The 13,723-nt window shown below is 46.6% G+C and overlaps 1 protein-coding gene across 1 annotated transcript; it reads left to right on the top strand.

Annotated features, from left to right (window-relative positions):
- The first annotated feature begins 4,790 nt into the window (after window positions 1-4,790).
- On the top strand, window positions 4,791-10,891 carry LOC118092043 (uncharacterized). The gene is made up of 5 exons (XM_088654395.1): window positions 4,791-5,204; window positions 5,395-5,476; window positions 5,715-5,797; window positions 6,516-6,642; window positions 7,494-10,891. Exons 1-5 carry the CDS (start codon window positions 4,791-4,793, stop codon window positions 8,609-8,611), a joined length of 1,824 nt encoding a protein of 607 aa, XP_088510521.1. The 3' UTR covers window positions 8,612-10,891.
- Window positions 10,892-13,723: the final 2,832 nt, after the last annotated feature.

Genomic DNA, 13,723 nt, shown 5'->3' with positions numbered 1-13,723 from the left:
TCAGCTTCAGGATCTGTCCTTCCAGTGAGCACTCAGGGCTGATTTCCTTCAGAATGGATAGGTTTGATCTTCTTGCAGTCCATGGGACTCTCAAGAGTCTCCTCCAGCACCATAATTCAAAGGCATCAATTCTTTGGCGATCAGCCTTCTTTATGGTCCAGCTCTCACTTCCATATATTCAAGGTAAAGGGACCCCTGACCATTAGGTCCAGTCATGACTGACTCTGGGGTTGTGGCGCTCATCTCATGTTATTGGCTGAGGGAGCCAGTGTACAGCTTCCAGGTCATGTGGCCAGCATGACAAAGCCGCTTCTGGCAAACCAGAGCAGCACACGGAAACGCCGTTCACCTTCCCGCTGTAGCGGTTCCTATTTATCTACTTGCACTTTGACGTGCTTTCGAACTGCTAGGTTGGCAGGAGCTGGGACCAAGCAACGGGAGCTCACCCCATCGCAGGGATTTGAACCGCCAACCTTCTGATCGGCAAGCCCTAGGCTCGGTGGTTTAACCCACAGTGCCACTCGTGTCCCTTTTTATATTCACAGTAGTGAAGCCTTTATACAGTGGTACCTCTACTTACGAATAACTCTACTTATCGGAACGCATTAAATTCGTAAGTAGAGGTACCACTGTATAGACATTTTAAATTGCCTGCCCTGGAATCCAAGACCACCCCCCCCAGATACATCAGACCTACATCACAGAAAAGGCGGTCTACAACAGAAATCTGAATGTGTTATTTTTACCCTGTCTGCCCATCTGTCTGGGCTTCCCCTGCCACTCTGGGCAGCTTCCAACAAACATTAAAATACATCAAATATCACAGATTAAAAACTTCCCTAAACATGGTCCTGCAAGCTTGGCCACCTAAGAATATTACAAATGTGTAAGTACTTGTTTGGGGGACGCAGGTGGCGCTGTGGGTTAAACCACAGAGCCTAGGGCTTGCTGATCAGAAGGTCGGTGGTTCGAATCCCTGCGACAGGTACCGCTCCGGTGGGAAGAAGGTAAATGGTGTTTCCTTAGTCATGCTGGCCACATTGCCGGCTCCCTCGGCCAATAATGTGAGATGAGCGCTGCAACCCTAGAGTCGGTCACGACTGGACCTAATGGTCAGGGTCCCTTTACCTTTTAAGTACTTGTTCACACACTGCCATGAGCTAAAAAAAACCCCTCTTTCTTTTGAAAAGCTACGCATTACAAGGCTAAAGTGTCTCAAGAAAGTAGGAATCAGCATCTTGGAGAGCGCAATGTCCCTATGTCCACTGCCTTGTACCCTCCTCTGCACACAAGCGCACAAAAAGGGCGGGTGCGTGAGTCATGCTCCAGGCATTTAGCCTTGAACTGTTTCTAAACCAGGCAGTGCAGCTGGGTGTTTCACCCCCCCCCCCCGAACAAAATCCAGGCATGGGGGATGGGCCACTCACAACATGGACTGAGCACTTAAGTGCAATTTGACCCATTCCCCCCCTCAAATTACACCAACAGGCCAGGATCAGAATCCAGGACACGGGACACTGCAAGCAGAGGGCATTTGGGGAAGGGGCTGGAGGGGCATCCAGAAGTCTGGGAACTTGTGTGTGCATGTGGAGCCATTTATTTGGGGTGAAGGGAGGGGTGCAAATCTTTCCTGCCCCTGGATGTTTCAGCTGCTTGTCTGACCTTGGAGGGGGTGAGCATTAGATTCTCAGGATGGAAAGGATCCAGACCCCTGCTCGTTGCATCCACTCCTCGAGGAGGAATTAATCCTTCCAGACACTGGTGGGATGTGTGTGCAGAGCCTCCAAATCGTGGCCCTGGAAGGGAGGGCCAAACCTAAGCAGGCTCTGCTAGCGGACAAAAACGGGGTCCCGTGTCACACGCAAACAACCACAGGGACATCCGAGGAGGGAGGAGGGGCGGAGGCTGTTTCTAATCTAAGTGGAGTCTGGGTGGGCATCTGCCAGGGATGTTTTAGCTGAGATTCCTTTCTGGTGGTGGGGGGGGGGGCAGGACTAGGGGATTCCCTTTCAATTCTAGGATGTGGTTTCCTGCTCCTTGCAGAGCCTTTTTCACAGCAAGCTGCTCCTCCTGTTTCTGGCCATTGGGGGTGGGGGTGGGGTGGAAACAGCTCAGAAGCCCCCCCCCAAATAGTGACCCACTTTTGGGGGTGTGACGAAACGTGGGGGGTTTCGGTACAAAAGGATTGCAGAACGCTAGCAAAACCTTGGCATTGACTTGCAAACGCAGCTCGATGATGTATTTCTTATCCCTTGATGTGCTTCCTATAAAGCACCATTGCCAAACTTATTGGCCCTGGTTTGGACCGAACCGGGCAGCGACGCGTTGGGATTCGGGGTGATACCTACGACCCTCGGAGCATCACTTAGTTGGGGACAGCGGTGCAAAACACGGGTGTTTCGCTGCAAAACGACCGCACAACAACTTTGGCACAGCTTTGGAGGGGAATCAGGGGGTCCCAATTTGGAGGGTTAATAAAAGAAGCCTCGCGCGGCTCCTCCTCTGGCGCAGAGAGGGATAAGCTTGGTGCACTGGCTTGCCAAGGGTTAAAAGGAGCTGAGCTGGATTCCTAGAGAGGACAGGAAATGAGGGCGAGGGGAGGTCTTGCAGAGCAAAAGCCCCTTCCTCCCTCCCAGTCTCTTTCTGCCCGGGGTGGTGGTGGCTTGGACCTGGCGCTCTCTGCAAGCGCTGCTGCTTCTGGGCGCCTCCAGGGACCTGGTGAGCGTCCTCTCTCTCTCCCCTTTGGGTGCATTGGGGAGAAGGGGGTCCCAGGGCTGCAGGGGTGTTGTGTGCATGGGTGTGGGGGGGGGGAGGACCCCCAAGTCAGGGAGAAGACGTCCCTCCCCCTCCCTCTCTGCAAAGCCAGGAGGAGTTTGCAGAAGGTCTGCATAATATCTGCTCTTCCTTGCCTTTTTGGGGAGGGGTCTGTGGGTCACGGGGAAAGTGGCATGCAAATAATGCAAATCAACCCCGTTCAGGGGGGTGGAAAAAGGTACAGTACAGGTATTATTAACGGGTTGTAGCTGGACATGAAATATATGCAGAAAATAATAATAAAAAAGAAAACCTGACCTATGCAATACGGAAAGATTGACTGTTGGAAGACGGAGGGCAGAGAAAAGAAAAAGCTTGTTCGTGCGGTGCAGAGTTAAACCTACGGAACTCCCTCCCGCCGGAGGCAGGGGTGGCCACCAAACTAGATGGCTTCTAGTTGGAGGCTAATGCCTGGAGGAGGAGAGGGCGATGGGGCTCCTAGCCAGGAGGGCCATGTTCTGAGGCTGCCACGCTTCTGAATCCCAGTTGCTGGAAAAACACAGGCAGGGGAGGAGTTGCTGTTGGGCTCAGATCCTGCTTGTGGCTTCCCACTTGAGGCCCTACTCTGCCCCTGTGGGAATAGGAGGGGGGACTCAATAGGGGACCCCTGTGGCCTGATCCTGCAGGACTTGTCTTCTGTTCAGATGCTGAGTTCCTCTGGATGAACCCTCCCTTGTCCTTCAGTTAGAAGGAAAGCTCCCCCCCCCATTCACCAGACAGGGGCATAATCTAGACTCCTGGCTGACCCACGTGCGCCCGTTCAGACATGCAGCCTCCCAGGCGTCCAGAGGATTTTCTGAGACTGAACCTGCTGAGAAACCCTGCAGGTCTCACCATCCAGGGAATTGAAGGCAGGGGAGGCCCTGCTGGGAAGGAAGCTAACTTGGGATGGGGGTGAAAGAGGCAGCCTCCCCCCCATTGCTGAGAGTTACTGGGAGACCCTCTCCCACCAGCTGCCATTCCCAGAGTTCTCTCCAAAAGTGACAGGTTGTTAAACCACTCTAGGGGGGAGTCTTCTAGCAGCTCTCAGCATCCTTCACAAACTGCAGTCCCCATGATTTTTGGAGGAAGCTTTGGCTCTCTAAAAGTGGGGTGGTCCTTTTGCAGATACATAGCAGATGGGCCCTGGGGGTGTGTCTGTGATTCTTTCTTTTTGGAATAATTTTTCATTGGGTTTTATTTAAAAAAGGATCATAGGAAAAAGGGTAAACAGGATAGAGCAGGGCCACTCTAATTTCCCAAAGCAGACCACAGCATTAAAACCCAATCTTAAAACCAGTTCAGAACCACTTGCAATCCCAGAAAGCAGGTAACTCCTACTTGCTTTTGAGCACTGTCCTTTGGCCCCACCCACATGCCCTTTGGCCTCACCCACTTGGCCCTCAGGGGGTTGGCCAGATAAATATTTGGCCCTCAGAATAATAAACAAAAAGCACTTCACTTTATAGAGTGTTGCAGATTTCAAGGGCTAGAAAATGTCCACTGAAGTGGGGGTGAGAGGGAGAGCAACCCCAGACGTCCCCAGGATTAGAAACCTCCACTCTAGCCTAGTGTCCACATTACACTCAGTACAAATGACTCACTTGTCAATCACATCTCTGACTTCATTTGTTGACGGGAAACACTGAAATGGAGGAGCAACCAGTCGGATTCATCTCACAGAAATTCCTTCAGTTGCCTGCACCTTTTGCATAGTAACTTTCCTTTTAGGAGGGTTAGAAGATTCATTTTTCTTTCTTATTGCTTATTTCTTAAAGAAAGCTCAGAGTCTGGGCTGTCCAGCCCTGGTTCCTAGCAAGACTAATCCACGCTTGCTCAGGGAACCTTTTTCTTCTCTTGACCGTTTATGAATATTATAACAGAACAAAGTATTTGCTTTGTAGAATTTGGTAGCACCTCTCATTAGGACAGACAGAACTTTGGCAGAAGAAAAAAAGGATTCCTTCTGATTTCTTGGAGGCTTCCTGAGAGCCCAGATGGATGAGCAAGACTCAGCTGGCCCTGAAGCAGGAAGAGGCCATGCCATCGAAACTGGCAGCAGTGGGGGATTCTGGGAAAGCTCAGTGCAGAAGATCCTGGTTGAGGAGGACACCTTCAGCTCAGATGCGCAGAGACAAAAGTTCAGGCAGTTCTGCTACCAGGAGGCCGAAGGACCCTCAGAGGTTTGCAGCCGACTCCACCACCTTTGCCATCAGTGGCTGAAGCCAGAAAGGCACACGAAAGCTGAGATGCTGGACCTGGTGATCTTGGAGCAGTTCCTGGCTGTCCTTCCACCGGAGATGGAGAGCTGGGTGAGGGAATGTGGAGCGGAGACCAGTTCCCAGGCAGTGGCTCTCGCTGAAGGTTTCCTCCTGCGACAGGGAATGGAGAGGAAGCAGGCGGAGAAGCAGGTGAGAGAGACTTTCCTCTGGATGCTCCCAAGGGGCTGAGAACATGAGGGAGAGTATCCCCAAATTCCCTCCTTGGACCATCAGTTTTTGGAAAGCATCCAAGGAACGATACCGGATATCTCTATCATCGGCCATTCCTTGTCTAATCTTTCTCCCCATTCTCAGTTTTGAATCCTTGTTGCTCTTTCAGGGAAAGATTATCTTTGCAGAAATGGGCCCTGATTCCCCTGAAGCAGAGAAGACTCCCTTGGACACCAGAGAGAGGCCACCAGGTAAGAAGGAATGAGTTTTTTTCTGTTTGGTTGCATTCTGTGGATTTAGAAACTGATTTGTGGGTTCTTTCCATCTTTTGGGGGAGGACACCTGGGGCCAAGGTGTATTTTTACGTAGCTAAAATACAAATGTCAACATGCACTCAGTAGATAAGGCTTTTTGGAGTTGGAGATTCACTGCTTTACTTCTCAGAAAAACACACACTCATGGCTTCCGACTTACCTTTTTCTCTTGCAGGGGACAGAACGTTGCTGGCAAAAGCTCCTCCTCTGTCTTTCCATGGTGGCGAAGGGGAAGAAGTGGCTGTGGAACCAGATCAGGCAGGTGGAAGGAGCCTTGCGGGGAAGGAAGCCGAGGTGGGGGGGGGAGCAGGGGTGGCTCTGGGCCCAAACAAATCTCTCTCTTCCCCTTGGCTTATGTCAACACTGCCCTGAACATGCCGGTCAAGGTTTATGCGCTGAGAACAATGAACAGCTCCCTCACTGTAACTAAGCTTCTGAATGTTGCTACGTAGTATTATTTATCACTAGTTCCAGTTGTATTTCTATACTGGTTGTTGAATGCTAAAATAAACTCTTAAGCAGTTCACAAACTGTACAAATCAGTGGCCAGGATTCACTTAAGCAACCCTATCAGTACAATATAAAATACAGTAGTACCTTGGTTCTTGAACTTAATCTGTTCCGGAAGTCTGTTCGACTCCCGAAACTGTTTGAAAATTGTGGTGCGGCTTCCGATTGGCTGCAGGAGCTTCTTGCACTCTAAGCGGAATCTGCGTCAGACGTTCAGCTTCTGAAATATGTTTGAAAAGTGGCTTGCCATGTTTGGGAGCCTATTTGTTCGGGAGCCAAGCCATTTGAGTACCAAGGTACCACTGTAAAGGAATTCCATTAAGGCATTAAAATAAGCACCCATACTTAAAATGTGCAGCAAACCAATCTTCTTAAAACAACACGCCAATGACAGGTAGAAAACAGCAATGTGTAGTAGATAATCTGTATGTTGTCTAAGAAGGGGACCTTTCCCTTTTTATTTTAGGGTCCTGTGTGCTTTGAAGACGTAGCTGTTTGTTTCATAGACGAGGAGGGGGTGTTGCTGGATCCTGACCAGAGAGCTCTGCATAAGGAAGTCATGGGAGAGAATCGTGGGAGAATGGACTCTCTCGGTAAGGCTCCCTGTTCTAGCATGATACCTGTTTTGAAATGCAATATGTATCTCTATATGAAAAACCTCTAGTATTTTGATGGAGCTCAGCAGTCCTACCGAAGCACCTGTGATTCTGATGCTCCCACAGCTCACCTTGAATGAATTGTCTGCAAATATACTTCCTCCAGCTGTGCCTTTTAAAACCAGGAACAGGCTGGTCTGAACTGCCCTCACCTTTTAAAAGATAGGTTTCAGAGTTGTTAGGGAATGTGCAGTTACTTCTATTTTTTGGGATTTTTTTTTGCTTCTGCCCATTTTCAGTAATCTCCTTAGTCAACCAAAAATAGACAGAAGCAAAAAAAAAACAAAAAAACAGAAGTCGAACTAGCAGATACCATCTATACAGTTGTACCTTGGAAGTCGAATGGAATCCGTTCCGGAAGTCTGTTTGACTTCCAAAATGCTTAGAAACCAAAGCGCCGCTTCAGATTGGCTGCAGGAAGCTCCTGCAGCCAATTGGAAGCTGCGCAAGCCCCTGCGGACGTTCAGGTTCCAAAGAACATTTGCAAACCGGAACACTCACTTCCAGGTTTCCGGCGTTTGGGGGCCAAAACGTCTGAGAACCAAGGCATTTGGGGTCCAAGGTATGACTGTATATTACACACTAGGTAGCCAAATTTGCACTGGCAGCCAAGAATCTCCGTTCCAGCTGTATGAATGCACTCCCAATTTTAAAATCTAAGATTGTAAATTTCTTTTTATGTTGTAAACTGCTAACTGACTTCAGATCACAAGCGTTCATAAGAATTGTTCAATTATTTGGGCTCCATTTCTTCCCAAGGCTCTAATCCATTTCTCTTTTTGTTGCAGGTGGTGACGATTTGGAAATTAAGAACGAGGGAGACCACGACATCATCCACACAGTGGAGAAGTCATACAAAAATTCAGAGTGTGGAGAGAACTGCAGTCAGAGCTCCCATGCCACTTCCGATCAAGGAAATATCACTGGGAAGAAACCTTATCAGTGCCTGGAATGTGGAAAGATCCTCAGTCGGAAGGAAATTCTCACTTCCCATCAAAGAATCCATACAGGGGAGAAGCCATATAAGTGCTTGGAATGTGGAAAGAGCTTCAGCCACAGAGCCAATCTCACAGCCCATCGAAGGATTCATATAGGGGAGAAACTATATTTGTGCTTGGAATGTGGAATGAGCTTCAAACGGAAGGAGAGTCTCACTTCACATCAAAGAATTCATACAGGGGAGAAACCCTATCAGTGCTTGGAATGCGGAAAGAGCTTCACTCGGAGGGATAGTCTCACTTCACATCAAAGAGTTCACACAGGAGCAAAACCGTATCCGTGCTTGGAATGTGGAAAGAGCTTTAGTCGGAAAGATAGCCTGACTTCCCATCAAAGAATTCATACGGGGGAGAAACCCTATCAGTGCTTGGAATGCGGAAAGAGCTTCGCTCAGAGTACCCATCTCATTTCCCATCGTAGAACTCACAGTGGGATGAAACCCTATCAGTGCTCAGAATGTGGAAAGAGCTTCAGTCAGAGCGCCCATCTCACTTCCCATCAGATAACTCACAGCGGAAAGAAGCCCTATCAGTGCGTGGAATGTGGAAAGAGCTTTGGTTGGAAAGAAAGCCTCACTTCCCATCAAAAAATTCATGCACGGAAGAAGCCGTATCGGTGCTTGGAATGTGGAAAGAGCTTCACCCAGAAGCAAAGTCTCACAGCCCATCAAAAAACTCATACAGGGGAGAAACCCTATCAGTGCTTAGAGTGTGGAAAGAGCTTCAGTCAGAGCGCCCACCTCACTTTGCATCAAAGAATTCATACGGGGACAAAACTCTATGTTTGCTCTGAATGTGGAAAGAGCTTCAGTGAGAGCGCCCATCTCGCGTCCCATCAAAGAACTCACCGGCCAAAATTACAGAATCGGAGAATGGTAAAGTTGGAAGTCACCACAATGGTCATCTAGTTCCACCTCCTGCAATGCAGGAATCTCCACTAAAACATTCCATGACAGAAAGACACCCAACGTCTCCTGAAAAACCTCCAGTGATGGAGAGTCCCCTACTTTCCACGGTTGTCTGTTCTACTTTCCAACGGCTCTTTCTTGGAACTGTATCAGGAAAAAGACAAGATTAATTTAGCATGACTAGTTTTTGAGAAGCTCAATGCTGTGTCTTAATAATCGCAGCATTCTTGTTAATTCCTCACAAGCCAACCATGTAATTATCTGTTCTAGAACCTTTCCTGGTATCCATGCCAAGCTGACCAGACAGTAGTTACCTGGGTCTTCTCCCCACACCCTTTTGTAGATGAGGACAATATTTGCCCTTCTGTAGCTTGAAGGGACCTCATTTGTTCTCCAGGAATTCTCAAAGATTATAGACATCCTGTCTGAGATTACATAAGCAAGTTCCTTTAGTTCCCATTGGTGCAGCTCATCAGGCCCTGGAGATTTGAATTTATTTAAAGTAGCTAGATGTTCCTCTACCACCTCTTTTCCTATCCTGGGCTGCAGTTCCCTCCATACATCGTTTATTCTGTTATCACCAGGCTGGGCATCGCTTCAAACTACCTGTACAAGATTCAAACTACAAGAAAGAAGATTCCACCTAAACATTAGGAAGAACTTCCTGACAGTAAGAGCTGTTTGACAGTGGAATTTTCTGCCAAGAAGTGTGGTGGAGTCTCCTTCTTTGGAGGTCTTTAAGCAGAGGCTTGACAGACATATGTCAAGAATGCTTTGATGGTGTTTCTTGCTTGGCAGGGGGTTGGACTGGATGGCCCTTGTGGTCTCTTCCAACTCTATGATACTATTATTCGTTTTGGGTGAAGACAGAGGCAGAGTGGCTGTTCTGTCTTCTATCACTTAATAGCATTTATGCGTCTTCTCCATGAAGAGGACCTGCTACTTGCTTGTTCTTCCTCGTGCTTCAAAGATAGCCGAAGAAACCCTTTAAGATCAGTTTTAACCTCTCTTCTAAGCCTGAGCTCATTTTGAGATTTGGCCTGCCTGACCTTCTCCCTGCAACCGTTGGCTCCTGCACTATATTCTTCCTTCTTCGTGAGTTGCCCTTTCTTCCATTTGTTATCCATCCCATATCAGAGAAACCATTTCAGTGTGTGGAGTGTGGAAAGGGCTTCAGGCAGAGGGCCTGCTATCTCGTGGCCCATGAAAAGACTTTAATGACTCTGTGGGTGAGCATTGCAACAGTGCCCTTGTCCTGTGGCAACCTAGCAAAGAAGTTGACTTTTCTCTCAGAACTATAGAGTACACAACCGGTGTCCAGTCTTTCTTCAGACTACATACTCAGGTCTTGGAGGTGCAAGTCGTGGGTTCATGGTATTGAATACCTTCTCCGTATCCATCACCTCTGGAAAGAGGGTAAAGAGCAGTATGGCAACACTGCTGAGGTAGCCCTCAATGATGGGCTCTTAAAAGAAGTTGGCAAGCAATTCATGTCCTTCAGGAACCTCCAAGTTGCAAATTTGTGGTGCTCCTGACCGCGACTGTTCTCCTTGGCATGTCCAAGATGGTGGTGGTGCCCCCGTTGAAGCTGTTTCTGGTATCTGCTGAGCACTCCCAGGACATCTGCCAGAAAAGCCAGAAGTTTCAGGCTTCCCTCTGTGAGAAGCTTAAGTTAAGGATTCCCTTGCTGCTGTCCTCCTTTGATAAGGGGTGATATGATAGCCATGTTCAAATATATGAAGGGATGTCATATAGAGGAGGGTGAAAGGTTGTTTTCTGCTGCTCCAGAGAAGCGGACATGGAGCAATGGATTCAAACTACAAGAAAGAAGATTCCACCTAAACATTAGGAAGAACTTCCTGACAGTAAGAGCTGTTCGGCAGTGGAATTTGCTACCAAGGAGTGTGGTGGAGTCTCCTTCTTTGGAGGTCTTTAAGCAGAGGCTTGACAGGCATATGTCAAGAATGCTTTGATGGTGTTTCCTGCTTGGCAGGGGGTTGGACTGGATGGCCCTTGTGGTCTCTTCCAACTCTACGATTCTATGATTCTATGATTATTCAGAGTACATTCTGAGCGGATGCCAGGATTGTATCCCCGAGGAAGAAAGAGTTACTTGCTCCTTTTCTCAAGGTTTGGAAACTGCTCTGCCCAGTGTATAACTTTTCTCTATCTATGTGTATCCTCTCTACCAACCTACCTGTCTACCTGTGGTTCTTTCCCCTCAGCTATTATTGAGTGCTAATGTCTTTATTGCAACATTAAAATATATTGCAAAATACATGGATGGTTCTGGTTGCGTATCCTGTTGTGGTGTATCAGAGTGCGAAGCCCCCATGAACCCTCCAGAGACTCCTAGGGAAGCCAGCTCTCCGAGTGAGTAGCAGTTCTTGTCAGGATAGGACCACTTCTTCACTGAAGAGCCTGGCTGCGAGATCCCGCCCACCTCTTCCAGCATCCTGTTCTCATAGTGGCCAAATACCCCTAAGAACCCAGCCCTTCTTCATGTGCCGCCTCCAGGGGAAGTCAGGAGGGTGGAAACACAAGAAGGGGCCTTTTCTGTGGGTTCGATCCCCGACAGCTACATGTCCCTGCATTGCTGGGGGCTGGACTAGATGATCCTCAGCGTCCCTTCCCACTGTACAAGTCTATGGTTCTGTGATATCTTAGGTGTTGTATGAAAACATTCCTCTTCTCCCAGGCCTTCAGCTATTTTTTGTTTGTTACGCAAAACAAAACTTTTATTTATTTTTTGGAAATATTTTTAATTTGGTTATACAAGTATAAAATAACAATACAGCCATACACATCCATATTTAAAGATTCCTCCGAATCTCAGGACTTCCTACCTTCCCCTCTATGGATCCTTATGGTCAGCCTTTTCAGCTGCATATTATTCAGTAGTCCATGTTTTCTCTCTAGTATTTGCTGCATTACAAGTGTTATTGCAATCCTGCTCATGTTTTCATCTGCTTACAGTGGGCTCCAAGATAAATTATAAATTTTTCTAATTCTTTGTTAAAGTTTTGGTCTTCTCAGTTCCTGAGCCTTCTGGTCAGTTTTGCCATTTTGGCAAAGTCCAGCAGTTTAATTTGCCATTCTTCTCTGGTGGGGACCTTGGCTTCTTTCCATCTCTGGGCTAGTAGCATCCGAGTGGCTTTCGTTGCGTATAGATAAAGTCTTTTCTGCTCCCTTGGAATTTCAGCACCTACAATTCCTAATAGAAAAGCCTCTGGTTGTTTTTTTAAAACAAAAGTTAGTTTAAACATTTTTTCCCCCAACTCATTGTATATCATTTCAAGGCAATTGAGGCCTTCAGCTAATTAAACAATCTACTGTATTTTCCCATCTATAAGATGCCTCCATGTATAAGATGCCCCCTATTTTTGGGGACTCAGATTTAAGAAAATGGGGGGGGGGAGAGAAGAGATATATCCATGTATAAGACACCCCCTAATTTTTGACATTATTTTTAAGGGAAAAAACCTAGTCTTTTTTTTAAGGGGAAAAACCCTATTTTTTAAGGGGAAAAACCTAGTCTTATACACGGAAAAATACGGTATTTTACACTGGGGGAGGTATTGTTTTGTTTGTTACCATGATACGTATTTTTGGGTTTTCATTTTGTAAACTGCACTGTGATCCTTGGATGAAGGGCGTTATAGAAACTCAATAATACAATAGGAGTCGAGATAGACTGCCTCTGCCACTGAAGGTTTCACTCATAACTTAAGAAGACCCTGTGGCCCCTCGAGTCCAGCATCCTGTTCTCACAGGGGCCGACCACAGATCCTATTATGGGAAACATTCAAACAGAACCCGAGCCCTTGGCAACTCTGCCTGCAGTCTCCACCAAATAGGTATTCAGAAGCACACCAATTTGGCACCGGTTCGGAGTCAATGGGACGAGGCTGGGTTTGGGGCCATTTACTTGTCACCCGGTTCTGAGTGTCGATTACTCAGTTTGGGGGAAGGCACAAAATGGGGGGTTGACAGCACAAGACTGGCACCAGTTTGGATTAAATCGGTGGATTATTTTGGCATTTACCTGCGACCCCATTTGCTGTTTCAACTGCTCAGTTTAGGGAACAGCAGGAAACATGGAGTTCGCAGCACAAACGGCCACTAAACTTTGGCATCAGGTTCGGGGGATCCGAAATTTCGGCCTAATGGAGCTGTATTCTTTTTTTAAAATATTGATCTTTATTATTTTAAAAAGCATAAATACAAGCATTACACAATTCACAGACATACACACAATCAAGAAAAAAAGTTACATAAAAAATCGAAGAGAAAAAAAAGAAAAAGAAAAGAAAAAAAAACGTTGAAAGAAAAGGCCAAAAAAAAGAATAAAGATTTTTTTTTTAAAAAAAGCGTTCTTCCAATTATTCCGTCTATTATTCCTTAACTTACACATTTCCTTCAAACATTCAAAACTTCCTTCCCCCCTCTTTCTGCGGTCCCTTAAAGTTATTATATATAATATATACATTTCCTTAATTTTACTAACATTTCCAAACTGGATCCCCCCCCTCTTTCTGCGGTTCCTTAAAGTTATTTTATATATCATAACTTTAAGGAACCGCAGAAAGGGGGAAGGAAGTCAAGTTTGGAAATGTCAAAATGACTGTAAAATTAAGGAAATGTATAAACCTGAAAAGTGTGATTTTTAAAAAATAAAATAAAAAAGGTAGCTGTTCGATCCCCGACAGCTACATGTCCCTGCATTGCTCCGGGCTGGACTAGATGATTCTCGGGGTCTCTTCTCACTGTACAAGTCTATGATTCTGTGATATCTTAGGTGTTGTATGAAAACATTCCTCTTCTCCCAGGCCTTCAGCTATTTTTGTTTGTTTGTTATTTTTTGGAAATATTTTTAATTTGGTTATACAAGTATAAAATAACAATACAGCCATACACATCCATATTTAAAGATTCCTCCGAATCTCAGGACTTCCTACCTTCCCCTCTATGGATCCTTATGGTCAGGCTTTTCAACTGCATGTTATTCAGTAGTCCATGTTTTCTCTCTAGTATTTGCTGCATTGCAAGTGTTATTGCAATCCTGCTCATGTTTCCATCTGCTTACAGTGGGCTCCAAGATAAATTATAAAT

The sequence above is a fragment of the Zootoca vivipara genome, chromosome 11, assembly GCF_965207765.1.
Source record: "Zootoca vivipara chromosome 11, rZooViv2.hap1.1, whole genome shotgun sequence".
In the NCBI taxonomy this organism is placed as follows: Eukaryota; Metazoa; Chordata; class Lepidosauria; order Squamata; family Lacertidae; genus Zootoca; species Zootoca vivipara.
Note: the sequence above shows the minus strand (reverse complement) of the source record. Positions and strands in the feature narration are given on the sequence as shown.